At 43.4% G+C, this 15,437-nt stretch overlaps 1 protein-coding gene across 5 annotated transcripts in view; it reads right to left on the bottom strand.

The window, feature by feature from the left end:
• Positions 1-15,388, bottom strand: part of cluha (clustered mitochondria (cluA/CLU1) homolog a) — a 22,647-nt gene extending 7,259 nt beyond the window's left edge. Inside the window, exons 1-20 of one of the 5 annotated variants that reach the window (XM_044202184.1) lie at positions 15,281-15,388; positions 14,995-15,188; positions 8,864-9,057; positions 8,263-8,434; positions 7,525-7,668; positions 7,270-7,397; positions 6,996-7,150; positions 6,195-6,320; positions 5,485-5,632; positions 5,296-5,388; positions 4,597-5,031; positions 3,702-3,961; positions 3,209-3,621; positions 2,224-2,325; positions 1,355-1,455; positions 1,099-1,251; positions 945-1,007; positions 604-848; positions 397-481; positions 157-310 (exon numbers count right to left, since the gene is read on the bottom strand). In XM_044202184.1, the coding sequence (XP_044058119.1) occupies positions 157-310; positions 397-481; positions 604-848; positions 945-1,007; positions 1,099-1,251; positions 1,355-1,455; positions 2,224-2,325; positions 3,209-3,621; positions 3,702-3,961; positions 4,597-5,031; positions 5,296-5,388; positions 5,485-5,632; positions 6,195-6,320; positions 6,996-7,150; positions 7,270-7,397; positions 7,525-7,668; positions 8,263-8,434; positions 8,864-9,057; positions 14,995-15,130 (3,307 nt within the window). In that variant the 5' untranslated portion in view covers positions 15,131-15,188; positions 15,281-15,388. Of the gene's footprint in view, positions 1-156; positions 311-396; positions 482-603; positions 849-944; positions 1,008-1,098; positions 1,252-1,354; positions 1,456-2,223; positions 2,326-3,208; positions 3,622-3,701; positions 3,962-4,596; positions 5,032-5,295; positions 5,389-5,484; positions 5,633-6,194; positions 6,321-6,995; positions 7,151-7,269; positions 7,398-7,524; positions 7,669-8,262; positions 8,435-8,863; positions 9,058-13,596; positions 13,621-13,897; positions 14,044-14,367; positions 14,495-14,994 lie in introns of those variants that run through there. The other 4 variants (XM_044202185.1, XM_044202187.1, XM_044202186.1 and 1 more) reach the window with 4 other exon arrangements.
• Positions 15,389-15,437: the final 49 nt, after the last annotated feature.

Here is a 15,437-nt window from a genome sequence, read left to right as displayed (position 1 = left end):
GGAAGGGTAGTGAGACACATTTAGATCAGTCAGATCAGCTGAACTGGCTAGTTTGCTTCATCAATGCAGTTAAGATTTTTCATTCCAAAATGTTTGTGTGTTCAGGTCTGTAAATGTTTATGTACGGCTCAATATTTTGACATAAACAGGTCTCACCTTGCTGCACTTTGGCCTGTCCACTCTGGAAGAAGTGGAAGGCATCTGAGGCTTTGGGGTTCACATGCTTCACAACAGGGAAAATATTCAGGATGTCCTCCTCTGTGAAGGCAGGCTTGTGGCGGCTGTCAAAGTTATACTCCTTTATCAGGATCTAGAAGGCAAATGAAAAGCACAAGAAACATCACGAAGGCCATTTGAAGAGGCGTCGGGGGTCACTATAAACTGAATGAGTGTTACCTGGATGCCAGTTTTGACTGAAATTTCTCTGAGTAGAGTGATTTTCTGGAGGCCGTATTTCTCCACCACTTGGTCCGCACTTTCACTGCGCAAGAAAATTTCAAGACATAATTTGTCACCAATAAAAAAACGCACACAGAATGGAAATGATAAAGCGTTAAAAGAGAGCTTTAACATTTGTTTCACATGAACAGATGGGCCCCTCACCACTGTAGGGTGAAGTGATAGTAGCTCTGGGCCTCAGAGGCAATGTTCTTCCATAACTCGCTGGGCGTCAGGCTGGCCCACGCCGTGTTGTCACCGCCGCCGGGGACCCTGTTGCGACGTTTGCGGCTTTTGCGGCGTGACACCAGCTCGTCAGGAGGCAGGTGTGCGACAGCGTCAGGGAAGGAGCTCAGGAAGCAGTTTAGGAAATGGCTTACAGCGGCAGAGAGGGCAGACAACTCCACACCCTGCACGATGAAGAAAAATTAGAAAATATATTAATCAAAATAAATGTAGGTTTGTCTTTTAAGGAGGCTAGATGATGCATGTTGAATGTTACCAACCTGGAGATATGTCTTGAAGATATGTTTTGCACATCTGGTGATCAGCTCACTGATTCCTATTCTCTAAGGTATGGAAAAAGTAGATATTAGAATGAGAAACATAAGGACACAAAGTATGTGACAGCGGAGTTTGGATTCATGGGTTCAGACTCACATAGAAGTGCTCCAGCTGGGCTTTGGCGGGGGTCTTGTCCACAAACTCCAGAACATTGCCCAAATAGCGAACATTGATGCCTCTCTGGCGCAAGGCCTCGGTCAGTGTGGCCCCATCCATGGGCAGAGCGCTGTGGTCCAAACAGTCTTTAACCTGGTCATAAAACACACACACATACATATATGGCTTTAAACTCAGATACACAACCAAAAAATTCAACCCCTGCTAGATTTGTGGGAGTGTCTGTGTCACCGACCAGTGATGGGATCTGACAGGACACCAGGAAAGCAGCAGCATCTTTGAGAAGCTGCTTCTGCTTCTGAACATCATCTGTGCTGTCGTCTGGGAAACGCACTCCTGGTTCAACACACACACACACACACACACACACACACACACACACACACACACACACACACACACGGTCACTTCTGTGCTTAACAAGTGTCATTCACTCCCTTATCACTCCAGAGATAATTAGGAGCCAAATGGGCTAGAAAAGGTAGGAAATTAGACTGACAAATCTGACAGTTCGGAAAAATTGATTAAAAACTACAGTTGTCTTGGCTGCTCTTCAACTAAAAAAGGGTAAGAGTTTAATTATTTTCTAAGGTGATACACTGCAGTTTCATAATGTTTTTTCTCGTCTTACAAAAATATTTTGAGCTGAGCACTGATCACCTGAATTCATTTTTTTGTCTTTGACTGGTTGGTCTTGAAACAATCTGTTTGATTTCAGCCTTAAAAAAAAAAAAAAAAAAAAAAAAATGAAGTCACTACTACTAAATACTAAAGCTACCCTAAAATCTTCTCCATGTATCATCACTAACCAGCCTGAATAATCCACAAACGGTGAAACTAGTGGTCTGAGTGCTGCAGCTTTTGGTTTTAGGTTTCATGCCTGAGAATAAGAATCCAAATATTTCTCAACCTCTCGCTGCTTTATATAATGTTGCTGAAAAAGATTATTTTTATTCTTGACTGCCTCCTTTTTATGGCGACATTGCTCATTTCAATATCAATAAACCAATTTGTATATAATAGCTCTCATTGTTCACACGCTGCGAAGCTATTGTCAAGCTTTTTCACAGTGCATTTGTGACTAGTCATCCTTGTCGTGCTTACCTGGGGAGAAGATGTCGGGGTTGAAGCGAATGTCAAAAGATGTGTTGCTGATGGAGCCTACTGCTTTGCAGGCGTTGAGGACCACCTCACGGCTTTTGGGATCTGTTTGATTAGGACCAGATACGAGGAAAAGATGCAAAAATGTTAAAAGTTATGGCAAAAGACACATCATGTCAACATACCTGAAAAAGTGCTAAGTTTAAACCATGTCCACATAAAGCCAGTGTTTGTTTCCCCCCAGCTGCATCACTCTTTTTATATGTATGGGGGAAAACAGAGGTATGACTACTGTGGCTCAATAATGTCAAAAATCCAATTTTCTGTCACCTCCAACTCAGTGTGATCACTTGCCCGAGTTGATGAGCCAATACTGAAAGCTGATCACACACTACAGAGTGTATCACTGATCTTGTAATTCCATGACATTTTAAAGACAATTTTAGCTTACTGTAGACATGGCCTTATTCGAGTACCCACCACCATTTCAAAGCTGTTGATAGACAACTAGAAACACTACAGATTATGTCTGTTTAACAAGCACATTACTGTGATTTAGGATCAACTGAGCAGCACACAAATCATCGAACATGAGATTATTTCTGCGTTCCAACACACATTTGGATTAATGGACATTCAGTTTATTATGTCAAATCCCACAGCAAAGGCAGGCTGGAACAGTAAGAGATGGCTGAGTGGGGGCCAACACTCTTCCCCCACTGCAGGCTGAGGACTGAGCAGGGACAGCTAGCCTGGTGGAAAGAAGCCACTACAACAGTACGTGATATTTTATTGCTCTACCTGATACTCTACTACTCCAATCCTATGGACACACACACACAAAGGCACTTTGTCTAAAATTAGCTGCGTCAAGACAACAGATTCTTGGTTAAATACTTCTCTGATAACACTTTTTCTATGCAATTATCCACCAGAGTAGCTCTCCCTGCATTGTCCTGGCCTTATGTTTTGGGGTACTTGGACATACCAATACATGATCCATCTTCGGCAACTAAGGTCTCCGCCAGCTCTTTGGCCTGAGCTAATCCTGGAATACTTTCCTCAAGCTCCTTACCCTCCAGTGGGCTCTTGCACTCCCCATTTTGGGTGGCTGCGAGGTCTAGAGGCCCGTTTGTGGCGGGCTTTGAAGAGTTTTCTTCACTGTCAGTCGCTGCCTGTGAGGCAACAGAGGTGATGTTGACTGTCTGGCTTGTGCTGTCCGTGGAGACCTCTGCTGCACTGAGAGAATCTGATGCAGTGGTCGGTGTCTGGGTTGTATCAGCATTGCTTTCTGATGTTGTTTCAGAGGTTTCTGTGAGAGCAGGTGTATTAGTCTTAGTGTCCTTGTTTGCTTTCTGTTGCATGAGCTGCAACGCTGCCATCTTCATGAAGAGAAGATATCTGGGGAGGGACAGAATCGACATGTAGAAAACTCTCCTGATGATGGAAATGTGATGATGCACACCAGCGCAGACACCTACCTGTGCTCAACAAACGCCTCGATGAGCTCTTGGCGTAGACAAGCCAGGCGGTGGCGGTGCTGGCGGGGGAAGCCTTGGCGCTGACTCTCTGGAGGCAGCTCCTCTCCATCGACAGGCAGGAAGTTGAGGTCAGGAGGGAAGGTACGAAGAAGGTCCAGAATATAGTGGCGGCCATCATTTCCGATGATGCCCTTACACTCGACAGAAGAGCACAGCTCCACTGTCTCGTTTTTCTCGTTCAACACGTTGTGTCTCTGGACCTACAATTTATACCCAGTATGTCACAGAATTAACATGTTGGAGAGAAAAAGGATCTGAATGCACAGTAGTGGTGGTGTTTGTCAGCCTCAATATAATCAGAAAAACAGGCCTTAAAGAATAAGGCTGCGAATAGTGTCAACAAATAAAAGAGTCTTTCACACTTGCCTAGCATCTCAGTTAGAGACATACATCTTTAAAAAGTGAGCACAAATAAATACTTTTGACAAACGTTTCTCAAACAGGAGTACACTTGTTGGGGACTATTTTCAGCTGTGGATTAATACACATTTGGTGCTCTAGCGAGTTTTTACTACAGCAGGATGTGTATGTGGGAGTGACTCGTGAACATGGGCCCCCCAGTGTAATGGTGTAACTCACTGATGCATTTTTTTATATATATTTCTTTATATTAATTGAGGTCACAGAATAGTAATATATATGGCTTTGGCTACACGAGAAATACATATTAGTAGGATCAATTCATTTTTGGTTTGGGTGTTTTCATGGGATTTCTTGACAATAAGAAAAATATAGAATATCACCAGACTTGTCGTTTAACACAAAAAGTATGTACTGTGAAATTACTGTGAGATTATCCACAAATTAACATAATCCCTTGAGTCGTGTTACTGACCTTGAGTGGCCTGCTGGTCTTCTCCAGCAGCTCCAGGTATTTGCTGTGAGACACAACCGTCTTTCCAAAGTCAATGGAGCCGTAGATGACGCTCTGCTCCTGCTCACGCTCCAGGATACCTGGGATGATGGACTGGGCGGTGACACGGTAGCCTCTGTAGTCCACCACTACTGTCCCCAGAGTGTACAGACCCTCCACATCCACTGCCCCGTAAGCTCGTACTCCATTCAAGTCATTGGTGGGCGCGGCGTGGGCAGCGGCATCTCCACCCAGCTCACGATAGTGGTCCCGCACATCAAAGCCCAGGCTGAAGAAGATGTTGTTCCAGATGAACATTTGCATGCGTGTTTCCTCACCGGGGTTGATGGCCATTACGTTCCCATCAATGACTGCCATGGCGCCTCGAGTGGCAGCTGCCGCAAAGTCACTGTGGACCTGCAGGAGAAAAAAAACAAAAACAGGAGGTATTAGCAATTTAGAAGAAGAAGAAGCTGTTACACATTAAAAAGCTACACATTTACACGACACTGTCCATCAGCAGAGTGAGTCAGCAGTTTGGGTGATTCAGTATCATCTGTTTGTTGTGTAAAAGGCAGATTTTGTGCTTGAAGGCTGATTTAACATCTGTTTTAACAAATAAAGTCGCTATAACCTGAAGTACATTCACACAATGGGACACAAAGGACGAGAAGGCAGTACCTTGAATATGGCCCTCTCCCTCAGCAGGCGTTCAGGCAGGTTCTTCCGGGGCAGCTCTCTGGTGGTCTGCAGCTCCTCGTTCCAATCTCTGGTCTGAAGACACATCAGCACAAAAAAAACGTATTAATCCTGGAAAAACATTATATATATATATATATATATATCTGATGTGCTGCTGTGTTCAGCTACCTGTCCAGGTATGTGCTCCTCATAACCCAGGCGGGAGGTGTAGGCGTCCTCAGCTCGAACACAGTCCATTGCGTGGTCTACCTGCGGAGCTGTCCAGCTGTACACCTGGAAAGGTGTGGCTATCCTCTCAAACGGGTGTCTCTGGACCCTGCAGCAAAAACACAGTAAAAAAGAGGAAAAAGGCATCACTTGCGTGGTCTCTTTTCGTACATCTTGGGCAATTTATCTGAAGTTTGCTTTTTGTGTTCCTACATCACCAAAATTATAACCAATCCATAACGAGAACTACAGAGTCCTGGCCATATTTCTTGTTATTATTTTGTGTTGTTTGGTTTGTTTTATTATTATGTTGTTCGTTATATTATGTCATATTATTAGTTATTGTGCTTTATGACTTTGACCTACCACCTGGTTAAATAAAGTTAATGAATGAAAGAATTAAGAATGATCGCAGAACAGAAGCACTTCAAAAGAGAAATGCAACAATAGTAACGTACAGTACAGAAAGAGTGGAGAACAGAGGTTGTGGATCAGCAGGGAGACACTGAAGTATTAGAAAAGATAACTTTTCATCCTACCACAGAGGATACGCATGGACTTTGTTGCGTTGAATTCCTCAAACACAATGAAGTCATTCAGTCTGAAGGGGATTTGACCACTGGCAGCAGAAAAAACATTTAGGGAAACTAAAGGCAAAGAGAAGTTTTTACCGTTTCTTTTGCAGGGCAGTGAAGTTCTTCTTGAAGGCAGGGCTGATCTGGCTCAGCAGCTCCACCAGAGAATGGCTCAGGAAGCTGGGATTGGCTGGCTTAGGGTTGAAGTTGTAGGTAGTCGATCTGGAATACACACAGACACAACTATTATTATTCACATTATTATGGCTTGTTATTGTGGCTTTTTTGTAACAAATAACATAAATATCTATGACAATGAAAAGGAGGAGGGGAGGACAGCAATCGTTTATTGCCATGAGTGTACTAACACCTTCACAACTAATAAAGCCTGGATAGGAAGCAGTTTTCCTGTAGGAAGGTAGCTCTGCCAATTATAATGGTTGTGATCAAGTTGTTAGAAACAGAAAGATAACTCTGCTCCAAACGCCACAGCATCTTTCCCAATTCTGCTTTCCTGTGTAATCCAATTAGACCTCATTAATTTGACTGCTAAGTCCTCGCTGGCATTAAAAAACTTATCTAAAATTAGGATCCTGAAACTGTTAATACACCACTGCTTGTGCTTGCATGCAGCGCTTAACACCCTGTCCTCTGTTACTCACAGAGTAACTCACACTTATGATCAGCTAATTATAGGATGGACTGCTGCTAAATATCTTCACATAATGGCATCTTGAACACTATGAAGAACCGCAGGTCACTCTGCATAATAGTGACTGCCAAATACTTTGTGTATAAACTATGTATCAAGAGATTATGGAGCTTAATGGTAGAGAGTCCACTGCAGTGAAAACATCAGGAGCTGTAAGGAGATACAAGGCTGAGATGTTGACTGACTGGTTGAGGTAGAAGCCGCGTGTAGAGGCAGTGACGCTGACGTGGCGTTCCTCCACAGTCACCATGTACAGGTACATGAGGTCACCGTGCATCTTCCTGTTTCCAGGTGGAGGGTTCCAGCCGCTCATGGTCAGGACCTTCAGGCACTGCATAGGCTGTTGGGGGTGTTAAAACCATTAGCCAAAGGAAAGAATTTTATAATTCAGTCTCTTATTCAACTACTGAGACTTTCAGATCGGACCACATGTAGGGCCGAGGCTGAGCTGCTCCTCACCTTCCAGTCCTTGTTCTGTGGCTGGAGTGGCACCAGGGGGCGATCTTTGCTGCCAGGCAGGATGTGCTCTGGGGGGGTGCAGTCAATCTGCTCCAGCTCATTGCCCTTTTTCTTGCGCTTACCACTATCTGCAGTCACATGAAAACAAGCAAGGTGAACGTCTGCAGTCCACCTACATGTCGCTACATCCATGCAGGACACATTAAAATGCATGTTCCAGACGGTTGGACATAAATGTCTCAGACAGTGCCATACCTCCGAGGTCTCCATCAGTGAAGATACTGAGGAAGGAGAGGGAGTTGCAGTCCACTCCATTGTAGGCGTCCGAGGGGTCCAGACTTTTCAGCAGGTCTCTGATGTGACGCACATGGATGCGGGCCTCGCGCACTGTGTAGGGTTCTGGAGAAAAGAGAAATAAAAGAAACCCAAAGGGTGTAAAAGGTGACACGGTAGGTTTGGCGAGTTACAGATCAGGCTAATGAACACTTGTAATGAACTATAACTCAATTCAGCTTAATCTTTGATAGCAAATCATTAAAGCTCAATGGTGAAACACTAACACCACCAGATTTATTGTGGTTGACGTTGAGAAACGTTGAACAGGTTTGTCAGGTTGCACCTGTCCATGCTGTCTGACTTTATCACCTTAATTAAATGGTATATCTTTTTTCACAGTACCTGATTAGTCAACGACAGTTTAATTGCATAACAAGGAAGAGGTGAAATGCAACACTAGATGTTTTGTCATCTCTGCTGTAGTTTCAATGTGTAGAAGGTTACAGTCTGCAGCTTTATGTACACCCTTAACATACATTTGATATTTAATGATCAGGTACTTAGTCTTTCAGTGAGGACAATGACTGTGATTATTGTCTTTTAAATAGGTAAACGTTCACTACATACCTGGCTAAAACAATGTAAGTAATGTGATAACAGCTTTGCACCACAAGACCAAGACAAAGCCAAGTGTGAATAAAAGCCTCTGAATCTGACCTTCCACCACTTTGAGCAGCGAGCCCTCCTGCAGGCCCTCAATGGACTTGAGCTCAGCAAAGTTGTCCAGCACATTTCCGTCCAGCTGCAGGGAGAAGCAGGTGCGATGGCAGGTGTCCTCGCGGTCCATCAACACCTGATGGATCTCCTGTACCATTTCCTGGGGAGAGACCTGATGTGGGGGAGGGAGGGAGATGAAATAGTGTGGAGTACAGCTTCAGAAATATGTGCAGCTTGAGGTATATTGTTCAGGTGAATTGTCTTTTTTTCTATTAAAAGGGAAAACATTGCTTATGTTCACACTGCAGTGTAACCTGCTGTTCAGACCAAAAAAACAGTCCTGAACCAGTATCCATTTCCATCTCATATGATCCAGAAAGGCCAGTTTGAGTATTAGTTTGGAAGCTCATCTGACGACAAAACACTGCACAGCGGTTTATAATATCATGAGACAGGATTTTACAACTCTGGAAAGTTATCATGCCGGTAATAGCTTCTCTCTCTGTCGTGACAATCGCCAGCTAAATGGTAGAAATATAGTTCAGGTTACAAAGTATTTTACCAAGGCCTAATGAATTGCTGTTTGTGAAGAGCAAATTACCTGCAGGTCAAATGGCTCTGTTCCAGGTGCCTGGATCTTAACGGTGAAACCTGTGTCCTGGATCACTATCACTTCCTGTTCGTTAGAATCCTCTCCTCCGTCCGTCTCACCGTTCCCATCCTGCTTTGATTCTGCCTCCTCCGTGTGCCCATGAGCCCTGTCACCATTCACCATAGCTGTATCTGCACTGTGCCCTGCAATGGGAGAGACACAACGGGTCATCGGTGAACTTTACATCTTGTGCTGGAAAATCTCACAACTCTGAACAAAGATACAGTTAAAAAGCATTCAAACCACTTGCATGACTCAGAAACAACACATTACAGGCAGAGAACTACACTCTAAATCTTCAACTGCTATCAGATGTGTTGTGGACAAACAGCTCTGTTCTCTACAAGCTACAGCTGCCATTAGTCAATAATCTGATCAACAGGGAACACCACCTTTAGACAGCCAGCCATGCAAAGCAAGCCATCATGACAACATAAACAGCAGACTGTGTTCTACCACATGAAAACACACAGACGCTGCCAGGCAGCCAGGTCACAGACAAAGCACACAGACCCGAGGCTGGATGACCTTACCAGTGACTTAATGAAATATTCATGAATGGGTGAACAGAGCCGACAAAGCTCAGCTACAGTATGCTAGTGCCGTGGTGTTAGTACATTTAATTCAAATACAAATGAAGACTCCACGACAATAAGTAACTTGACGTTCTTTTCAGCTGATCTAGACAGAAAGTTCCTAATTTCCAACACCAACCTGCTGAAACCAACACTGTTGCAACACTGGAGGCAGCTTAGCCAGGGAGCCTTGAGGGATTGAATACAAAAGATTTCAGCATTCTCAAGAGGGAATTGTTGGTCACTTGCATGGCTGATTGTGACAATACAATACCTGCAAGTTAGCTAGTAACCATTCAGCAGCTGCTCTTACTCCTTAGATCTCTCAAAATGACAGTTACTCATTATCTTTACAAAATAACCATGAAAATCTGAGCTAATGAATGAATGAAGACCTGGTCTCATTATACAAACTATGCATGCATTATATTTCCCACCCTTTCTAGAGTAACAGTTAAGGTGAGAAGAAAACGACACGAATAACAATGAAGCGCTCGGCTACATTAATTCAAAGGAGCAGAGCAGAGGATGTGGATGTCGGACACCTGTTTTCTCTCACTGGGACACAACTGCTGCCAGCCAGTGTGCCCTTGCTAACTGTCAAGGGTAAACACCATCAGGGTTACTGAAGAGAAGGAGCCAGAGGGAGGGGTGGAGCCTCATAACTGGACCACGACCCCGGGTGGGAAGGAATGCAATGAAATGGTGGAGGAAGCACAAGAGAGAGGGGCAATCGGCCACGCTCTGAACAACAAACACAACGGCTTCAGAGAAAACACGCCGAGTTAACGATGTTAGAAACCAGAAGAGAATGAGGGCTCTGTGTTAAGTGTTTTAGTGTAGCTGTCTTTGTTTTCAGTGTCAGTACAGAAACATTTAATTTCTTATCAGATCTGAGCTCTTTCTGTCTGAGAGGCTGAGACAATGTTAATGGTTTACTTCAGTAATTCTCCTTCTCAACGGATTGTTTTGGTCACTTGGGGGCAGCGAAAACAAACTGTGGGCACCACATTGACATATCATCAACAAGTTGATATGTTGAACTTGTTAGCAAACAGTTGCTTATTGACAACAGATAAACAATGAGCTGAAACTCAGTATAAGGCTCCGTAAGGCCGAGGGGAGCTGCAGCTTCAGGTGATAATTCTCTGTAGGTTCATCACTACAAGTGATCCCATTTCACATTGTCATTGTCATTACATTTTTATTATCAAAATATCGATTATAGCCACTTTAATAGACAAACACACAATTGCCATATTTCAGCGATCTTTTGGGGCTGTCTTTGAAGTTAGCTTATTCCATTGTGGTTCAGTTATAAGGGACAAAGTGCGGAGGTGGTGTGGTGTACTGATGAAAATCAAACAAGGTAGTTTTAAGTTTTTAGCAAGCAGCATTCACCACATCAGAGAGGCAATAGTACATAGTGCCAGAAGCACTGTGATTGATGAGGCAATCCAGCTGCCTATGTGTTGCAAAACTGACCCATTTTGCCCCACAGCAATGGAAGAAAGTTCAGTAGGAAGAGAGAAGGGAATGGTTTAACAGTGAACGGGACAAATCTCATGTCTACTACTGTTTTAAAAAGGGAAGAAAGTAGAAATAAAGATGCATCAAGATTTTTCCTTGATACATTTCCTGTTGAAATGAAATTTGGTGGTGGTGAATGTTAGGGTGCGACATCCATTTAATCTGATCTGATGGAAGAGGCAGGATTGCCCAAACTCGTTTCTGGTTATCATTTTCATTAAGGGATCCAGAGGGGATCCATTAAAGATACTCAGACTTTCTGAAAGCAAATGTGATGGAGTAGATATTCAAAAACTTAATTCTTTGTAGTTAACCATCAGAGGTTTTAGATACAGTTTCTACTGAGGTGGCTCTCCCTGTAATATCTGGTTGTATCAGACTGATGTAGCAACTGTTGTAAATTCTTAAGCAGGATTGTTTTATTTATTATGTAATTTTTTTCCTTTTCTGTAGAACATCACACACTGTTAAAGATGCTCTTCTGTATCAGCCACCCCTATTGCCATTATGTTAAAATATAATTTTATCTCACTCAAAGCAAAGACTTAGTTTTCTATTATGGCCTGAAGTATCACCCATTCTGCTTACACATATTCAACTCAGCATTAATTTCTTAAATCCTCTTTAAAACCCATGTCTTTGTACCAAAGCTGGACCAACTCTCCATCAGTAATTTGCATTTTATTCATTTTTAATTTGCAACTTTAACAACAGTTAAAAACAACAGAACACAAAATAACAGATCTGAGAGGCTCTTTCAACCAAAACCATTAAGCAGCGGGGTGAACATTGTCATGACCCCACACTCGTGGTTGGACAGTTACCTGCAGGGCACGAGGTTAAGGTAAGGAATCAATGAAACAAGGACACCAATCAGGTAAAGACAGTATTGAGGCAAAAACCAGACGCAATGAAACACAACAGCAAGCCAGGTTTAGCCTGTGACTGACCCACTAAACCTTCCTCTGAATCAAACTGCCAGCTCATATTGATAAATCTATCTAAATCTTAGCTTCTCTTCAGTTCGTTAGCCCCGTCCCACTTCTCTTGATAACAACAAAATAATAAATCCAGCAGCCAGCTATCTTACCCCCCCCCAGACCCTGGCTGCTGCCATGGCAACATTAACCAACCAGACAACCCTGAAGACAACAACAACAACACACAAGGTCTGTCTGTAATCAGGTTTGCTGCACCACAAGGTGGCAACCTCCTGGTGGACAGACAGACCCTGAGTCATGCATCCGCATCATTTCATGGCAACAAAGACTGAACACAAGACTTTGTAAGTGAATCACTAAATATTCACCAGCAGTGAATGATAATAATAAACATTCCTCAACTATAAAATAGCATGCAAGTCTATCTGAAGATAGTTTTATCATACAATTTAGTGGCAGCACACATTGAGTTTAAGTTAATCAATTAGTCGATCAACAGAAAAAAATAATAATTTGATAATTAATTAATTAATTCATTCATTCAAGGCATTTACAAGCAAAAATGCCAAACACTCTCTGGTTTCAGTTTCTCAAATATGAGGACTTGCTGCCAATTAAATATGTATCAGTTTTTTTGATGTCCAGCAAGTTAATGATGATGAAAATAATCATTAGTTGCAGCTCTAGACTATAAAGATGCATAGGGAAATCAAAAACCCAGATGACATATAGATCAGTGGTCCCAGCTTCGGTCATGAGATGATTACTTATAAAGGAAATTTAAAAAATAAATAAATGATTCTACTTATTCTACTAATTATTCTATTTTTCAGACTTTTCTCTGACCTTTTTTCTAGGAAAGTACAGCCGTTTATTCTCTTCAGGCCTCCATAAAGCACTCAAATGAAACAGTCTAACATGAGTTGCATGCAGATGATCTTTTATATTAAGGGGTCACAAGCTAAACATTTTAGGAACCATTGCTATAGATGATAAATACAGTATCTTTGACTGTGGACTGGTGAGGAAGACATCTAGCCAGGAGAGAATTAGTGCCAGCGTGTCAGTGATTCCTGGGATGAACCAGGTCACTCTTCACCCCACGGGAGAATTAAGCCCCTTAAAACCACTAACAATGACCCTCACCTCTATCTGTCTGCTCTGCCATGTGCTGCTAGTATGTCCTGTTACAACTCTGCACTGACACTCCAGTGTTAGCCTTGGAATCAGACATGTTTAGGCTATCGATCCTGTTACTGTCTCTTATACATAACATACAAATTTCAATTCTGTTCATTTGGGCCATAAAATGTCCATTCCTAAAGCGCAAGATTGGACAATCAGGTTGCTTGTTTTGTCTGACCAACACTTCAAGACTAAACATTATTAAGTTTATTATCACATAAGACAAAGAAGAGAAGCATGAACCAGAGAATATGTGGCATTTTGCTTCAAAAATAAATACAAACTGTTAATCAGTTATCCCAATATAAGCTAATAATTATTCTGTTGATTGCCTAATGTTTCAGCTGTAAAATGGAGCATCCACAGCTCCATGTGGGCTTGTGGGAAAGCTGAAAGACTTAACAGCACATACAATAAGTCATCTCCCAGCCAGATAACCAGAAGAATTAACCTGCAATCAGCACAGCAGTTCATCCACAAAGCAGTACAAGCTCATTCCCTGGCAGGGGAAGCAGCAAGACACTCTCGCCTGGGTTTTCCTATGAAATGATACAGACAGAGACAACTCAAGGTCCCACATGTGACACAGACAAGGCTGCAGCAGTGACTTCTGGTGCTCTAGAAGTTGTATAACGTTAACTTCACCGGCTGACAGTCCGCGTCTCACTTTAATCTGCGTCTACCAACAACACTGTGCTTCTGCTCCACTGCAAGCCGCCACCACTACTTCTTTTATCTTACAGTATACTCACCAGCTTACACGGCTGTTCATGTATTATTAGCGTAACCTTCCCTCTCACTGTGCATGCACCATCATGACTTTTTCTACGACAGCCAGCTTCCGCTTCCCGGTCGAGGAGGGACACTCGATCCAATCTTCCGCGGCGGCGGGGGGGGAAGCCGGTTAGCCTGTTCCCACCGACCGCCGGGCACTTCATCCAGCTGACATCTCTTAAAAGTGCACTTTTAAATAAAAAAAACCGAGGTAACCCATCTTTCACATAGCTAATCGAGCACATATACCTTAGATAAAATAACTCCATGTGTAAGAACCCCCCTGTGTTCATGGGAGCAGTGTGCAGCTCCACTGAAGGTGACCTTCAATTCATTCCTCTGACATGCTGTTAACGAACATGTGCGTCAATACGAGTTAGCACAACACAAGCTGCTGCATTGTATTAAGTGAACAAACCATGTGCTATACAGCCGGGGTATGTTTTACCTGAGAAACACCCGTTTTCAGTGCCTATGCTCGTCCTTTTTGGAGCATGACACGACACGCTGACCGTGACAAGAGCGGCTGCTTGCTAGTTAGCTGATTAGCCAGTGAGCTAACTAGCTGCAAACTGAATGAGGAGGCTAATGTTAGCATACCGGCTAAGTTGTTTGGGTTAGCCCTAGTTTGCTTGCAGTGTCAGGCTGGACTACGTGTTAATAGCTAAGACCCATGGGTGTAGAAATTGATGGGATCCTGTGGAGGTTGCTGGCTTGCTAATTAGCACAGATGAGTTAAGACCATTATTAACACCAGACAGCTGATTAGCAGATGCTGCTAGGTGGAAGCTGGACCCTCTAAACTTGGAGATGCTACCAAGGAGATAATTGGGGGGGGGGGGGGGGCAAACCCCACAGACCACCTTGGGTCTGGGTCACACAACAAAGTATGGAGGTAAATGTCACCAGCTTTAGTGGATGCTATGCAACAAAACAGTTAATGCGCAGGGATACTGGCTGTATGAAGTTGTCCTGTTACTCTATGCATTATGAAAGGTGTAATCAGTGCATTTAATATGTATGTCAGGTGTTATAACAGCAGATATGAATTAGTCAGTCTGCTGCAGAGTCTCACCACAACCGCAGGAATCCTTCAGACGTGTCTTGCTGGTTTCTTTGCTGTCGTGGGCTCCATCCCCGGCTTCATCCGCAAGATCAACCGGATTACAGTTAGGCACTGACGCCGGGATGTCATCTGTCTTGCTCACCATGGTCGGCAGTCAGTGTGGCAACACAAATCCCCCAGCAGCGTTGCTTGAATATGCGAGTCTGTAAAAGAAATACAAAAAAATCTGCTTCTCCGGCTAACGCAGGCTAGCTGGCTACATGCGAAGGGTACAAGCGTACAAAAACAAGTCTACCGAGGAAGGACAGTGCTGTACATGGTGGTGATCACACGTGGTTTTCCTCCTCCCCTCCTCTTGACCTCTTTGCCTTTGCGTTGCACTTCCCCTCCCACTGAGCGTGGCGCTACGGAAAGCAACATGCGAAAGTTTTAACAAACTCCTTTTTGAATAA

The sequence above is a fragment of the Siniperca chuatsi genome, linkage group LG7 (assembly GCF_020085105.1).
Source record: "Siniperca chuatsi isolate FFG_IHB_CAS linkage group LG7, ASM2008510v1, whole genome shotgun sequence".
NCBI classification, from domain to species: Eukaryota; Metazoa; Chordata; class Actinopteri; order Centrarchiformes; family Sinipercidae; genus Siniperca; species Siniperca chuatsi.
Note: the sequence above shows the minus strand (reverse complement) of the source record. Positions and strands in the feature narration are given on the sequence as shown.